Source organism: Lampetra planeri, chromosome 39 (assembly GCF_965212315.1).
Source record: "Lampetra planeri chromosome 39, kcLamPlan1.2.h2, whole genome shotgun sequence".
Taxonomy (NCBI): Eukaryota; Metazoa; Chordata; class Hyperoartia; order Petromyzontiformes; family Petromyzontidae; genus Lampetra; species Lampetra planeri.
Genome location: NC_136145.1, coordinates 3,285,759 through 3,300,456, shown reverse-complemented (window position 1 = coordinate 3,300,456; position 14,698 = coordinate 3,285,759). Strand labels below are relative to the sequence as shown.

The 14,698-nt window shown below is 49.6% G+C and overlaps 1 protein-coding gene across 3 annotated transcripts; it reads left to right on the top strand.

Moving 5' to 3' along the window:
* Positions 1 to 336: 336 nt before the first annotated feature.
* Positions 337 to 12,058, top strand: APTX (aprataxin). Of its 3 annotated transcripts, XM_078612600.1 has the most exons (8): positions 337 to 413; positions 3,050 to 3,186; positions 4,593 to 4,639; positions 5,945 to 6,325; positions 7,770 to 7,829; positions 8,590 to 8,828; positions 9,477 to 9,580; positions 10,833 to 12,058. In XM_078612600.1, exons 2-8 carry the CDS (start codon positions 3,057 to 3,059, stop codon positions 10,982 to 10,984), a joined length of 1,113 nt encoding a protein of 370 aa, XP_078468726.1. In that variant the 5' UTR covers positions 337 to 413; positions 3,050 to 3,056; the 3' UTR covers positions 10,985 to 12,058. The 3 variants fall into 3 exon arrangements, with proteins under 3 accessions (XP_078468726.1, XP_078468727.1, XP_078468725.1); XM_078612601.1 differs by having other exon boundaries at positions 411 to 3,074; XM_078612599.1 differs by having other exon boundaries at positions 412 to 3,186.
* Positions 12,059 to 14,698: the final 2,640 nt, after the last annotated feature.

The window sequence follows — 14,698 nt, the reverse complement described above, 5'->3', positions numbered from 1 at the left end:
CAACTCCCCCCCCCCTCCACCAGCTGCAGCCAGAGCGTTCTGATGACGTCACGCGGCTTGTCAGCCAATGGCTGAGCGAGGGATTTTTTTTTTCCCGGGAAACTGCCCCCCACCCACCAACACTCCCCCACACCCCCCACCAAAGACAAAGATTCCCCGTGTAGCCTCAACAAACTGCTGGGGCAAGTGCTCTTAACGAGTAGCACCTACGAAGGCCAGAACAGACCCCCCCACCACCACCCCCCATACCCCCCCACCAACCCCCCACCACCCCCCACCACCACCCCCCCATCAACACCCCCACCCACCAACAACCACCACCCCCCACCACCCCCACCCACCACCACCCACGTGCTTCTCGCTGCGACTCCGCGGCCGTGGTGGGAGTGGTGCTGCTGCTGCTGGTGGTGGTGGTGAGATGTGGTGGTGATGATGATGAGGATGATGATGATGAGGATGATGATGAGAGTGAGATCCGTGTGCGTGCGGCCCCCTGCCACTGATGTCACGGGCCCCGCCGCGCAAAACCGCGTACCATTAAAAGTGACGGATTTGTGTGTTTCACGATATAATTTCTGTCCGCGGCAGGGTTTTGCCCCCCCCCTCCCAACTCGCGAGGAAAAGGGTTTCCTCTCGAGCTTTATAAACGTTTCTTAATCGATTGTCGACAGCCAGGTACAGTGCTTGTTACTGTAAGCGCGTCTCCGGGTCCACCATTGACGTGGTAGTGGCTGGGGGCCCCACAGCCTCGCTCCGTATTGTTAGATTATCTATCTCTCTCCGTGCGTTAGTTTATTTTATTACGAGTTCGTCTTTTGCTTGGGAGTTGTTCGCTAGCACGCGGTATTTTTAAAAATCGCAATTGATAATGCCAAACGTATTATTTGTTGTTGACACGCTCGGCTTGTGGGTGGCTTGCATCTCGAATTGTAAACACTGATCCATGTACAGATGCACTACACTAACAATGCTGCATTCGCTATAAATTTTAATTAAAATATGTTATTTCAAAGCTTATGCATATTTCCCCCTCCCTTTCTACCAATCTCAATGCATTGATTACATATTTTACCCGCTGTAAGATATGAAGCCATCGCTTTCACAATCGCAGTGAACGCGGAACGCTGTTGGGGCAGTTGTCCAACGTTTCGAACGCACGGCCAACGAAGGTTGTTGGCTCAACGTTGGCGATGCTCGTGCAGAGATTCGTGCAACATCGGTGCGGTGTCTGTACATGGGTCTCACCCTTACATTGCAGTAGTGAAGGCGACGTTGAGACTCGTGTAACTTTCAGTTTAACACGGTGGCTTTCGCGACCAATATCAATCCATAATATAGTTTGTGTGAATCCATAATATAGTTTGTGTGTGTGTGGTGTGGCTGTACTAGTAACGAATTTGCATGTTCTGTTTACGTGACAAACCTTAACAATTGTCTGTGTCGGGTGGTGGCGGGTTTAACGACACATTTACGCAAGCCTAACCCAACCCCCCCTATATTATCGTGCAATTGTGTTTAGCCTTCAAGTCCCTTACCAAAGCACGGAGCGCTGGTCAAGGTGTCGGGTTGAACGATGGTGGAGCCCCAATCCACAACGATTAGATAAAGCGAGGAGGTCTTGAGTGTGAGCCGCGTGAACGTCTTTATCTATGCCAAGAACGGTGCAATTCGGTCAAATAATGTTCATAATGACTTGCTCTGGAGGGAAGCACACTGATGTTTGATGACAGTGTCCAAGGTACTCCTACAACTTACTGAAGCCTCCTCGCGCTATGGTCGGCATGTCCACCCGTCAGTCAAATCCATTGCAATTCTCTTTGGTTCTTTCGGTAAAGTCACGTAGGTATCAAATAAATCACGACGTTTCGGGCGCAACACAAGCGTCCATCATCAGGTGAAAAAGCATGGTTTGCTGCTGAGGCAGACTTTTAAATTGCAGTTCGTTGAGGTTCCAGGTTTACTGTACAGCCATACCAGCCTGCATGCCCGGTAGGAGCGAGTATCGTTAGCGAGTACCGATTAGTGCCGCCACTAAGATACTTACAGCCTCTCTCCACCTTCGATTCTGTCACGGGCGATACAGCGATTCTATTGCAGGGTTGCGCCTATGGCAAGATTACGCGATTCATTTGGGCGATGATGTCAAATGTCATTGGTGATGTGCCTGCCTGGGTTACCGTTGCTCATGACGAGCCCAGGAAACATGCAACGTGTACCACCACGTTTACTGGGAAACTGCTGCTGCTGCTGCTCATGAGATTTTTCCATTCAATCTCACGAGATCGTGCACATCATTTTCTAAATCCTTTATATTAAGTTCACTTGCTTGCTTGCGCGCTTACGACCGTGCAAATCTTTCGGTCGTTTTTTAACCTACTTCCCGTGATCCCGTCGAGCTGACATTTTGCACACAGACTCGTTGTGCGTGACAATTTATTTTCGTGAAAATTTTTTTCCTAAATTTTCCACTTTTTAGGAAAAAATAAATTTCATATTTAATTTAAAATACCAATGTGATAACAAGTAAACCCGTAAAAACTAAGTTTTTCACTATAAATCCTTTATATGCGTGGCGGCTAGAGTCCTCTCGTCCTCTGGCTTGAGATGGCTGCCACCTATGGGTCAGATGATTGCATTGCATCATTAAGCAATTGGTAATTAAATATAATATTTTTGTCCTAAAAAGTGTAAAATTTAGGAACATTTTTTTCACGAACATTAATTGTCACGCACAAACGAGTCTGTGTGGAAAATGTCAGCTCGATTGGATCACGGGAAGCGGGTTAAAAAACGACCGAAAGATTTGCACGGTCCTAAGCAAGCAAGCAAACTTAATATAAAGGATTTAAAAATTGAACTCTTACTCAAGAAAAACAGAAATGAATAATACAATAAAACCGATGCCACGCATATAAAGGATTTATAGTGAAAAACTTTGTTTTTACGGGATAATTTTTTCGGAATCTAAGCAGGCACGAGCCTCGGACGTTCAATGAGTATCCATCCATATTGCAGTGTGCTTTTTTGTGTGCGCCTGTGTGATGGTCAGGTGCGCCATGCAGTCCTGCTGGCTGGTGAGTGGCGACTCGCGGCATGAACCCATTTCCCTTCCCGATGGGACCACGGTGGTCGTGGGCAGATGTCGACTCACCAGGATCAACGACACGAGATGCTCGCGGCAGCAGAGTGGGTCTAACAGACGTTGACGAGACAGACAATTCTCGCGTTTTGTTCGCGCGTGCTATGGCGTAATGCAGTGTGCGGTCCCTGATCTTCAGAGGGAGGCCCACTTTCGCCGATGAAACATCATCAGTGTGAGGGCCGTCCACACCGCCTGCAAGTGGTAATAATAATAATAGTTAAATTTATCACGCGCGCAAATTTGCGGACGTAATGGCCGCAACTCGGAGGCGCGGAGCCGAGCTCAGAGTCGCTCGAAAGCACGTGGTTATAGAGGTGAGTTTTTAAGTGTCTCTTGAAGGAGGCGATTGAGGTGATGCCGCGAATGTGCAGAGGGATAGCGTTCCAGACTGTTGGGGCTGCCACCGAGAAGCGGCGCATAGACACGACCATCCTGGATCTTGGTATCAAGAGGAGGTCGTGAGTCGCGCTGCGCAGGCATCTGCCGTGTGCTGCGCTGCAAGTTGTCAATAATGAAGAAAGGTACGGCTGCATGTCAGGGGCCACACAAATTGTCACCAGGGACCGCCAGTGTTGTGTGGGCCTTACAACGAAGAACAACACTGGCTTGATGTATGTGTGTTGAACTTCTTTCGCACTGTACGTCGCCAACCGTGCTTATCGGAGTTGCGGGATGTGTGTGTGTAATGCGAAATGCTGTGGTCACCCGCCCTCTCTGTAAAGTGTAATGTTTGTGGTCACTTTGGGTCAGAGGCCTCTGGCCAAGTCAGCCGGAACACCCCAAATATCAAGAGCTAAGCAGGCTTAAGCTGACCTTGCGTTTTTGATGGGCAACCACCACGCATACCAAGTGTCATACACAGCGATGCAGACAGCGGTGCAGCAACATCCATTGTTGTACTTTACTATAATCACACATCTATCCTGCATGCCTGCACCCACCTGCAGTGTTCGGCGTGGTGAATAGTCAAATAAGCCTCACCAGCCACATGGCATGGGGAGAACTTGATCCAGCAGTGCGTTAACAAAAGGGCTGTACGGATCGGAGAGAGGACAGTGTTGATTCTTTTCATGATTTAAGGACCACAGATTGTTGACGATGTCCATGATTGCAGCATTTTGATCGTTGCTTCCGTCATTCTGACTTGTGTATTGTTAAGACCTAATTATCCCGCAGGTTAATTGACCATACTTCACCATGCTGGTCAATGAAGGTTGGTGATGTTCTGACCGACAGCATTGGGGAGGCCTTCATCCAGCAGTGGATTGACAAACAGCTCTAGTAAATGCATCGATGATGATTATTATAATTGATACTTTTGTAATGGTTATATACAGTATGATTCCATCAGTCCATTGTCACTACCTTTTGTCAATATTACGTACATTTAATTGCAATGTTATGCGTTTATCGTAATGTTTTTAACATTTTCCCTTTGTTCATTCTGTAGTTTCAGTGCAGGCAATTTACTCCAAAAGAGTGGTGCTTATTAAACAGGTACGTGTTCTCCCCATATCAGAAATATAAAGGTGCAGCCCTGCAACTGCTAGCTCATGCCACTGCTGGCAGAAGCGGCTTCCACTAGAGGGAGCTCTAGAGAACCCCTCTAGCGGAGGGGCGCCACGGTGGCGAGATGTTAACTACCTCTCCTGGTACACATGAGGTCGTGGGTTCGATCCCAACCCTGACGCCTGCTGTATATTTGGGAGTTTGCGTGTTCTCCCCATGGTCGCGTGGATTTTTTTCCGGGTCCTCTGGTTTTTCCCTCCACATTTAGAAACATGTGTTTAGAGTATTTGGCTGCTATACATTTCCACATAATAAGCCACTTCATTGGACTATCATTTGTGATAGCAAGGTCGCTTCTGAAAAATAGCTATAGAGCTCCGTGGGCCTTACCTGGTACAATAAAAAAATAGTTCATGGAGGGAATTTAGTCTGTCTTTCACGACTGGCCAAATGTGTTGGCAGAAGTGAGAGTAGCCACGTTTTACCCCACCTCGCTCGACCTTTCGATCGACTATTGTGCACCCATTAATACTGCTCGGGCGAACAGAGGCGAGGTGATTTCATAAACTTGCCCCATGATTAACTAAAAAAACATGATTGACAGACAAGTTTCTCATTCACTACTTTGCTTCATCTGAATGACACTAATCTACCGCGAAGCAACCGTGCATAGCGTGTGAACTCCTGACTTGGCCAGGCATGTGATCCAGTGCTCTGGAGGCAAGGGCCGGTGGGTCACGCGTATTTTTCCGAAAATGATGGGCTGCAAAGTTTCTTCGACATTGAAGTAAAGCAAGAAGGGCTTCTGCGTGCTGGGGAGACGAAGACACGTGGGGCATATTGCTGTTCACACGACCCTCGTGGTTTTTTCTCGTTTCATCTCATCTCATAATCCACACACTCTTCAGCAACTAAGACCCACTGTCAAAGCCTTCAGTAAACCTTTCAACGTGGGAAATAGAGCCTCAAAGATCTGGTGACGTCATTTTAAAAAGTGTTGGCCGTTGTGTGCTGGCATTCTTTGCGACATTTTAAAACTTATTCGCAAATGACTGCATTGATAAACGTAGCAATCATCGCCCCATTACTGAGAAAACTTGGCAGGATCCTCTTAAAAAAGAGTTGACACTCGGCGAGGCTTTCCTGGGCAAGCAGGTGTTATAAATAACGTTAGCAAATGGAAGCTGCTGCTGTTGTTGCGTACGTGCATATGGGCCCTTGAGTGTGTTCGTGCGTCTGTATTGTGCTCGTGTGTTCACACGGTGCGTGTGCCGCTGCGTTTTGACCGCCAAGCTGGGCGTGAATCCAACGAGCATCGAGACGGTCGAGCTGGGCAACCACGGCGAGGCCGAACTTCGGCCCGGGCAGACGCTGCACGTCGTCAACGCCTCCTACCCGATGCATGTCGAGTTCCGCGGTCCGGCCTCCCCCCCGCCCTCCACCCTGGCCTCCACTTCGGCCTCCGCCTCAGCCCCGTCCCCGACCACGTCGCCATCAGGGCGACCGTCCCATGTTCCCAAGCGCGCCTGGCACTCCGCGTCGGGGTCCGACAGCCAGGCGGGATCCATCAGGAAGTTCCTGAAATTCGTCGGCGGGAAGGACCACGCGAAGGACAACTCCCCGAGCGTGTCGCCAACCAAGGGGAACGCGCAGAAGAGTCCGACTGGCCAGCGGGTGCGTTACCCGCGAGAGCGTGTCACACGAGCGGCCCCCGGAGTGCGTTACCCGCGAGAGCGTGTCACACGACCGGCCAGCGGAGTGCGTTACCCGCGAGAGCGTGTCACACGACCGGCCAGCGGGTGCGTTACCCGCGAGAGCGTGTCACACGAGCGGCCCCCGGAGTGCGTTACCCGCGAGAGCGTGTCACACGACCGGCCAGCGGGTGCGTTACCCGCGAGAGCGTGTCACACGAGCGGCCTCCAGAGTGCGTTACCCGCGAGAGCGTGTCACACGTGCGGCCCCCGGAGTGCGTTACCCGCGAGAGCGTGTCACACGAGCGGCCCCCGGAGTGCGTTACCCGCGAGAGCGTGTCACACGAGCGGCCAGCGGAGTGCGTTACCCGCGAGAGCGCCCCAGGCGGGCGGCACGGAGTCAACGGAGCCGTGGTCGTGTGCTCTGATGAACGGCCGCTAAAGGGCTGCCACCCGGAACATCGCGATTGTATACTTTTAAGGCAGTGTTCGTGATGAACATGTCTTTTAGTTGTTCCTGATTTTGCACCGCTGCCAACGCAGTATAACTAAATAAATAGGTTATGAATGGATCGATGCATCGTTACACACCCCTGTACAAATGCCTAAATTTATTTTCTAGTTGCTCCTTAAAGTAACCCCCATCTGACCCACAGAGTTGTTGCGAACATTACGCCTTACAATGACAGTGTTGAGCATAACTGGTACATGTACAGCCCCTTTGTCAGTCCACTGCTGGATGAAGGCCTCCCCTCGCCCTGCGAGCCGTGGAGCACATTTGACCGTACTTCACCACGTTGGTCGGAGCGTAGACGTGGGACCACACAAGTACGCAGAGGGCAACGATGGATTCCACTGAGCCGCCTTCTGCCATTCACCTCGTAGCTCCACATCAGCCCCGAAACTCTTGTGTGTACACGGTGTGCACCCATTCCGAGCAACTAAAACCCGCGCAGCTTCCTAGATCTGATGAGGTCGGGCTTGCTCCGGGGGTGCCACGGTGGCGAGATGTTAACGACCTCGCCTGGTATACAGGAGGTCGTGGATTCGATCCCGACCCTGTGACGCCTGCTGTATATTTGGGGGTTTGCATGTTCTCCCCGTGGTCGCGTGGATTTTTCTCCGGGTCCTCTGGTTTTTCCCTTCACGTTTAGAATCAACGTGCATTTAGAGTAATTGGCCGCTGCTATTAATGTCCACGTAATAAGAAGCCACTTCGTTGAGCTATCGGTTGTCGCCAGGTCGCTTAGTGGGCCTTACCTGGTAAAGTAATTCTTTATTATATTTTATGTTGCTGCACACACCCATATTAAACACGAGACACTTAACATATCCATCAGGCTGTCGATGGCCGCGCTTGAAAGTTATTGAAATCGTCATTCTACAGCTGTTGTGCAACAAACGAACTCTGCTGTGCCGCCGTGCAGGGTCAGCCGGCCCACTGGAGTCAGAGCCTGAGGGACGCCATGGATGACCCGAGCGTGCAGGTGTGTGGCTCATGTTACGCCAGACCCAAGTCGGATTGACACCGTCACTGCGTAGGAACCCATTGACAAGATTACATCCGATAGACGACAACGGTCCGTCCATCGGTGTATGGATGTTGAACTTCTTTCGTGCCGTACCTAGCTAAAAGCGCCAATCGGAAGTGCGTGTACAATGTACGTGCACACTCGGATTTAATTGGTTAAAGCTAGCTGCACCGAGCCTCGTACAGTCCACGTGTCGATGTTTATCGACGGACATGAACACGAGTCAAAGATCCATGCCGTATAGCCATGCAGGCTTTTGGGGCGAGTGCTATTCGTAGCGTTGTTTACATACTGCGCCAGGTACTCATTCTAGGCTGAGTCGACCTAGGGGAGAGCGCAGGACCGGTTCAGATAATCGTCAGTGGTGTCGACCGCAAGTGGGAATTGAGCTCTCGGGTCACCGGGTTCGTAGCTACAGCGCGTTAACCGCTACGCCACCGCTCCCCGCTATATCCACACACAGCCAGCGTCATTAATGCAAGTTGCATCTCAAAACGCTGTAGAATTTATAGTCCTCAAACTTTTATCGCGCAGATACGCAGGGCAAACCAGAAAACACAGACGAGCGGTGGCGGGGGTGGGGGTGGGGGTTCGCAGGGCGCAGGCGAAGGCAGCTGTAACCGGCGCCAGCAATTGCCCAAGTTCTGCGTTGCTATAAATCGGGAACGCTCGGTAAACTCCCGAGTTCCTCACCTCCGCCGCGCGTGCCACACAGATCTTCCGCGATGAGCAGGTGGTGGTGATCCTCGACAAGTTCCCCAAGGCGCGCCACCACTGGCTCGTTCTGCCCTGGCGGTTCGTGGCGAACGTGAGCGTGCTGCGCGCCGACCACCTGCCGCTGCTGCGCCACATGCACGACGTGGCCGAGCGGCTGTCCCGCCAGGTGCAGCCGTTGGGCGCGGCGACGGCGCCGCCAACGTTCCGCCTGGGGTACCACGCCATCCCCAGCATGAGGTGAGCCGGCGCCGCCAACGGTTGGGAAAGGTGACGACGGACAATTCGAAAGCGGTTTAATGCTTTCGTGACTGCAGGGATTCATCTTCTTGGTTCTTTCGGTAAAGTCACGTAGAAGGGAAATAATAAAATAATAAAAATTAAACATAATAAAATCATTCTCATGACGTTTCGGTGAAAACCAGGTCTGTCGGGGAGACAGCGTCTGAATGATGGTGGTGTTTCATTCAGACGCTGTCTCCTCGATAGACCTGTTCTCCACCTAAGGACGGCTGCTTGCGTTGTGGCCGAAACGTGAGAATTATTAGATTATTTTTATTATTTTATTATTTCCATTCTACGTGACTTTACCGAAAGAACCAAGAAGATGAATCCCTGCAGTCACGAAAGCTTTAAATCGATACATATGTATGGTGAACTTCTTTTTCACCGTACGTAGCCAACCGTGCTAATCGGACGTGCGGGACTGAGTGGCCGTCACCGGCGCTTAAAATCCGTACGTCCCCGTAACGTCGGCCAACTACGTTTCTGTTACAAAGCAAAATGCATTGTTTTTTATCGTTATATGCGCCTGTGTCCCGTTACCGCCGCTGCAGCCCCTTGTGTTTTGTGCGTGTGGATTTGTCTCGTTCCTTCATCCCAAACCAGCCGCATTCACATGCACGTCATCAGCCAGGACTTCGACTCGCCGAGGTTGAAAACTAAGAAGCACTGGAACTCTTTCACCACAGGGTACTTCATCGACTCGGAGGGTGAGTTACCCCCTGCAGTGAGCGCTGGCACGTGTGTGTGTGTGTAGCATACTGTGTGTGTGGGAGTGGTAGTGTAGCGGTTAGCGCGCTGCGCTGCAAACCTGGCGACCTGAGTACGATTCCTGCTCACGGCCAACATCAGTGACGATTATTTGAACCGGTCTTGGGCCCTCCTGTAGGTCGACTCAGCCTCAAATGAGTACCGGGTGCGGTGCGTAAATACATCGCCACTGGGGAGACGAAGGCGGCTGGGCGTGGTGCTGGCCACCCACCCCTTTCATGAGCCGTTTTGGCCTTCATAGGTGCTCGCTAACAGCACTTGCCCCAACAGTCTGTTAAGACTATTGGGATCTTTTGTGTGTGTGGTATACACTGGCTATATGGCGGCCGATAGCCGGGTTGTGTGCACAGTTGCCCAGATGACCGTTTTCACGATGCATTGCGGTATTCATCTTCATGATACGACAATGATTAGGATATCATTTTAGTTTTTTGTGCTTTTCAATGCTTCTGTACAAATAAAATGCAACGAATAGTTAAACTGTAGTTCACTGAAAATCATAAGCCTGCCATGAGTCTCCTGATCATTGCAGCTTTACACTCTATAATACCCATTATGTACGTGCTGTTAATTACGCAGGAAGTAATTGAATGACTGGGGTTAAAAATTATTGTGATATTGTACAACCGCCATGCCTGCCATCGACTACTCTGTTTTCTAAGCCGCGGGGTGACAGTTCGGAATTGACACTTCGTCTTAGTACATGGCGCGGATAACGTGATTGGCAGAAAACAAGGAAGGACGAAATAAAAATACAAGTTAGGAGAAATAATGCATGCACATGGGTTACGTGACGCTTTCCAACATGCATTTAGCTTCGAAAGTATTTAAGTAATGCAGCTCTCAGGCAATAGGGCATTTGCATACAGACAATCGTTTTCTGGTGTTCATGTCTCCACGTTTTGAGGAAACCTGCTTGGGTCAATTTGGCCGAATTTCCCTTACGGCCTGTCCCGAAAAGCAACGCAACTTCATGCAACAGTTTTGTTCAAATCTCATCACTGTTGCGAGCATTTTCAAGCCTGTCCCCCACTCTCACGCTGCCTCCACCGTAATGGACGGACGAACAGACAGAGCTGCTGTTACTCGTAAACAATTCTAACTGTAGTTGAAAAACGCAAAATAAAAAAAACACAGACTTTAATTGCTCCCTTTCGTTTGCCCCCCGCTCTACCCCCCTACCCCCCTTAGTCGTGATGCGCATGGTGGAGGAGGACGGGCGTGTGGTGATACCCGAAGACACGGCGGAGCTGCTGAAGAAGCCCCTACAGTGCCACATGTGCCACCGTGACATCTCCACCATCCCCAAACTCAAGGAGCACCTGGGCACACACAAGCTGTAAGCGCCGTTGGTCGTCGACAGCCAACGGACGCGTCACCGGGCGGGACCGGTTCTCGGGAGGAGTAGGCTTTGCCGGTGCTAAAGAAACGGTCGTGAGATGCCTATCGCTGACGAGAATCGCTCGTACGATCCGAATCGTGATGAGGATCGATAAAACCTCTTAAGTGAAGTTAGGTGAATAGGTTTGCGCTGCCCATGGTGTGATGGATCACAAGGCAGTGGAAACTACGACCGAGTTGTCTAAAATCGCCTTCTGTCCACACGGCGGTTAGTCGATCGTCGGGTCAACTAACTGCGCTGGTTGCGTGTGGTGGTGGGGTAAAGTGTGGGGGCTACCACCCCTTCCAAGTTGTCTGGCCAGCGTGGAAAAGTAGGCCAAATACCCTCTAGAGGGGTTCTCTAGAGGGTCCTCTGGTGGAGATTCACCCACCAGCAGTGGAATCAGCAAGCTATTGCAGGGCTGCACTTTTACCTTTTTAAGATGCATAGTTAATAATGTACAACCCCATGTCAAACCAGTGATGATGGAAAGCGTCTGAATGCTGTGTCAGTCATGGGGATTGTTTGACCATACTTCACCATGCTGGTCAGCGTACATTGGTGAAACGAGGGGGTCCAGGACCAATAAAGATAAAGCCATGGCTGGAAATCGAAGTCAGGTTCTCACCCGGTTGTTGATCGTGCAGTCCTCGAATCACTGCGCCACCCATCGAACCCTAGATGGAACGGTAAGGTGACCTTTATTTAATCCAGGTGAGGGCCTATTGAGACAATGATCCACAGAGACCTGGATCCTAAAAGTACAACAAAACGTGTGAAAAAGACGTGTGTATGTTTGTTGAACTTATTTCGCACCCGTATGTAGCCAACTGTGCTAATGGGAGGTGCGGTGGAAGGGTAACAAACTAAACGAAAAAAACAGATAATGTGAATGTAGCAGTGAAACAAATGTGAAATAGTTTATAATATTTCAATGAAGTCCAAATGAAGATGGAATCTACTCCATGAAACAGCCCTCATTTGAAATCGATGTGTTTCAGGCCGTCTGGCACCAGCTTAAAATCTTTTGCTCGAAGAGGAATTCTGGTCTTAGTGAATCCGAATCGTTATTTAGACAGAGGAGGAATCCGATGAGCTATGAATATATTTTCCGGTAGGGGGCAGGTAGTGAAGACACCCCAACCCCTAACGCAACCGTCGCAACCCACGCACGACCACCTTCTGCGCATACTCCCCGTTTCCACAACCCACGCCAAGACAGAGAGACGAGACAAAGGTCTCCCATATAGCTTTAACAGGCTGTAGGAGCAAGTGCTGTTTTCGAGCACGTATGAAGGCCGGAACAGCACAGGCACAGAAAGAGGCGGGGCCTAGTCAGGAAGGGGGCGGGGCCTAGTCAGGAAAAGGGCGGGGCCTAGTCAGAAAGGGGGCGTGGCCTAGACAGGAAGGGGGCGGGGCCTGGCCAGGAAGGGCCCGTGGCCTGGACAGGAAAAGGCGGGTCTAGTCACGAAGGGGGTGGGGCTTAGTCAGGAAGGGGTGGGGCCTAGTCAGGAAGTGGGCGGGGCCTAGTCGGGAAGGGGGTGTGGCCTAGTCAGGAAGGGGGCAGCCCCTAATGAGTATGGGGGCGGGGCATAAAGAGGAAGCATATTCATCTTGGTTCTTTCGGTAAAGTCACGTAGAAGAAAAATAATAAAATAATAAAAATAAAATAATAGGGGCTCTCTAGAGGGTCCTCTTTATTTTATGTTTTATTTTTTTATTATTTTTCTTCTACGTGACTTTACCGAAAGAACCAAGAAGATGAATCCCTGCAGTCACGAAAGCTTTAAATCGAAAAAGGAAGCATATTCTTAGGTTATTTTCGTTAAAGTCACGTAGGTAAAAAAATTAAATTAATAAAAGTAAAATATAAATTTTTATTTTTTACCTACGTGACTTTACCGCAAAAAACCTAAGAATATGAATCCTTGCAGTCACGAAAGCTTCAAATCTAGAAATAAAGCGAAAGGGCTGGGTTCTAAAAGAGCAAGCGACATGACCCACAGAAGTTGAACTTCCCCCTTGGTTTAAGGTCATAGAAGCGTGACTTTCGTGCGCCGAGGCTAACTAGTAATAGTTTACGAGCCTTTTGTCAATGCCCTGTTGGATGAATGCTTCTCCATGATGTGTCGTCGAAGGGTTGTTTGACTGTACTTCACCACACTGGTGAAGGTGGTGGGGGGAGGTGTGGGGGCCAGATCTCTCCAGCAGAGCATGTGGAAGAATGCAGCATCCCGAGTGTGACTAAATCCCTTGAAGGAGCGGTTCATGTGTCATTCACACACTGATGGTCTGCATGTGGAGTACTCTTGAGAAAGTACGAGAAATGAAAACATTCAAAATTCCACACGGATGGGTTTTTACGAACCCACGAGCCGCGCTGTCATCTCGTGGTCACCTCACGGTGGTGGTTGGGGAGTTTCGCGGTTGTGAGCCGTGTTCGATTTTGTTGCCCAATCTGCCGCAGCCGCTTGGGAGTTCGACCGGTTTGCGTTCACGGTGTTGCAGTGTCGTCTCGAGTTGTGTCGTGTTGTGCTTCAAAAGAAGTGGGAGCCAAGCCCCATTTAAATAGTGAACAGATATACATATTCTTAAGTTTTTTCGGTAAAGTCACGTAGGTAAAAAATTTTAATTAATAAAAGTAAAATAAAAATAAAATAAAAATCACGACGTTTCGGAGGCAACACAAGCTTCCGTCTTCAGATGGAACCGTCACAGCACGATAGCTGTATCAAGTGATAGCTGTATCAAGTGATAGCTGTATCAAGTGATATCAAGTGATACAGCTATCGTGCTGTGACGGTTCCACCTGAAGACGGAAGCTTGTGTTGCCTCCGAAACGTCGTGATTTTTATTTTATTTTTTATTTTACTTTTATTAATTTTACATTTTTACCTACGCGACTTTACCGAAAAAACCTAAGAATATGAATCCTTGCAGTCACGAAAGCTTCTTTCTTTCTAAGGATGGAGTGTGGACGATGATACTCGCGGAGCTCCTTTGAGTGCGTCGCATGATCGGTATTCCAGAGTACTCCTGCGCAGATTTGCGCACGTGTGCTGCTGTACCAGCTCTCCGATGTGTCTTTGGGTTGTGTGTTTGCGCGTTGTTCGGCTCCCAGGAGCGAAACGTCGGTCACCAATACCGAACAACACGATGTACAACCCGAGAACACCATTCAAGAGCTATCCGGCCATCCAGTGGATGGATGACGATTTATATTATATCGGATGAAGTTTGACTATCCATAATCGGATACGCACACTTTAATATGCACGCACAGTCCCGGTAAATGTGGAACGTTTGGCCGACGTTGAGCAGACGTCAGCCCAACAGTGTCAACCACGTGCCAACCTTGGGCTAACGTTGCACTTTTACTGGGATTCTAATTGACGATTGCAAGACTGCGTTGGCATTGGTGCTTAAGCACAAATCAAAATCTCACCACGTGTCTTTAACACTGCTTCATAATCGCAGAAGAATATTCGAAACAGGCTTCAAACTCTAGAGAGAGCATAAATAATGACTTGTAGTTGGACGTGGTCCGTTTACACTTGGTGCCTTAAAACAAGTACGTTGACGTGAATTTTGACTTGATTCCCAATCAATGAAATGACTTCAGATACCATACTCTTAGTTATTTTAGGTAAAGTCACGTAGGTAAAAAATGCAATTA